The sequence below is a fragment of the Mastomys coucha genome, unplaced genomic scaffold (genome assembly GCF_008632895.1).
Source record: "Mastomys coucha isolate ucsf_1 unplaced genomic scaffold, UCSF_Mcou_1 pScaffold3, whole genome shotgun sequence".
Lineage (NCBI taxonomy): Eukaryota > Metazoa > Chordata > Mammalia > Rodentia > Muridae > Mastomys > Mastomys coucha.
Genome location: NW_022196909.1, coordinates 50095242 through 50096423, shown reverse-complemented (window position 1 = coordinate 50096423; position 1182 = coordinate 50095242). Strand labels below are relative to the sequence as shown.

Here is a 1182-nt window from a genome sequence, read left to right as displayed (position 1 = left end):
GCAGAGGGAGGAGCTGCCCGCGGCCCCTGCACCTGTGCGCAGCAGCTTCTCCTTCCCGAGCTCCAGGTGTCTTCGGAGCCACTCCATGCACAAGTCATCCAGGTAGGCCCTCAGTCTCTCTGCTTCACCAGCCTGCTCCCACTTTCGTTGGGTGATCCGCGCCGCCACGTCTGCCGCCGTCCACGAGTTCAGATCTTCGTTCAGGGCGATGTAATCGCGGCCGTCGTAGGCGAATTGCAGGTACCCTCGGAGGAGGCTCCCATCAGACCCCATGTCACAGCCAAACAACCGCTGGAGTGTGTGAGAGCCTGCAGGACCCGGCGGTCAGTCCCGCCCACCCGCTCCTGCCCTGCCCACCCGCAGACTCCTCCAAACTCAAAGGGAAACCGGTCCCGGGTCGGTTCTGCTCCCGAACCTCGGACATGGGACCCGGGACGTCTCCGGTCCCCGTGTCGGGACGTGGAGGGGTCCTCACCTCCGACCCGGGGTCACTCACCGCCCTCGCTCTGGTTGTAGTAGCCGAGCAGGGTCCTCAGGTTCACTCGGGAAATCCGCTCAGCGTCCTTGGCTCTCTGTGTCTGCTCCTCCCAATACTCCGGCCCCTCCTGCTCCATCCACGCTGCGCGCCGCTCGTATCTCTGATCCTCTGCGTCGAAGCGCCCGAACTGCGTGTCGTCCACGTACCCGACGATAATGAACCGGGGCTCCCCGAGGCCGGGCCGGGACACAGCGGTGAGGAAATACAGCAGCGAGTGTGAGCCTGGGGGCGGCGCGCGGTGAGACCCCGACCTCCTCCCGGGACCCCGGGCGGGTGCGCGGGCCGGGAGGGGAGCAGGGCGCGGGTCTCGGGACGCGGGTGGAGAAGGGCGGAGCGTCCGGTGGGCGACGCGGGGACGCGGCTTCCCGGTGCCGCCCCCGCACCTCCCCGCAGAGGCCGTTTCCCTCCCGACCCGTCACTCACCCGCGCGGGTCTGGGTCGGGGCCAGGGCGGCCGCCAGCAGCAGAAGGAGCAGCGTGCGCAGCGCCATCGCCCGCATGTGCGATTCGGGAAGTCTGAGTCCTGTGGGCTGCGTGGACTTTATACCCAGTGCCCGCGGCGACGCTGATTGGTTCCCCGGGATCGCGTCACCCAGTGGGGGTGAGAGCTTTCTGCGCGTCATCAGTGTCCGGGCAGAAGGACCT

At 68.1% G+C, this 1182-nt stretch overlaps 2 protein-coding genes across 12 annotated transcripts in view; both read right to left on the bottom strand.

The window, feature by feature from the left end:
* The window catches only part of LOC116074627 (H-2 class I histocompatibility antigen, D-37 alpha chain-like), a 714163-nt gene that overhangs the window by 620240 nt on the left and 92741 nt on the right, over positions 1 to 1182 (bottom strand). The gene's annotated exons all lie outside the window — the stretch shown is intronic.
* LOC116074625 (H-2 class I histocompatibility antigen, K-D alpha chain-like) overlaps positions 1 to 1182 on the bottom strand; it is a 63051-nt gene that overhangs the window by 3855 nt on the left and 58014 nt on the right. For 7 of the 9 annotated variants that reach the window (XM_031347335.1, XM_031347336.1, XM_031347340.1 and 4 more), the window contains exons 1-3: positions 962 to 1089; positions 497 to 760; positions 33 to 308 (exon numbers count right to left, since the gene is read on the bottom strand). The exons of 1 other annotated variant lie outside the window; for it this stretch is intronic. In XM_031347335.1, coding sequence (XP_031203195.1) covers positions 33 to 308; positions 497 to 760; positions 962 to 1037 — 616 coding nt within the window. In that variant the 5' untranslated portion in view covers positions 1038 to 1089. Of the gene's footprint in view, positions 1 to 32; positions 309 to 496; positions 761 to 961; positions 1090 to 1182 lie in introns of those variants that run through there. One more of the 9 variants, XM_031347342.1, reaches the window with a different exon arrangement.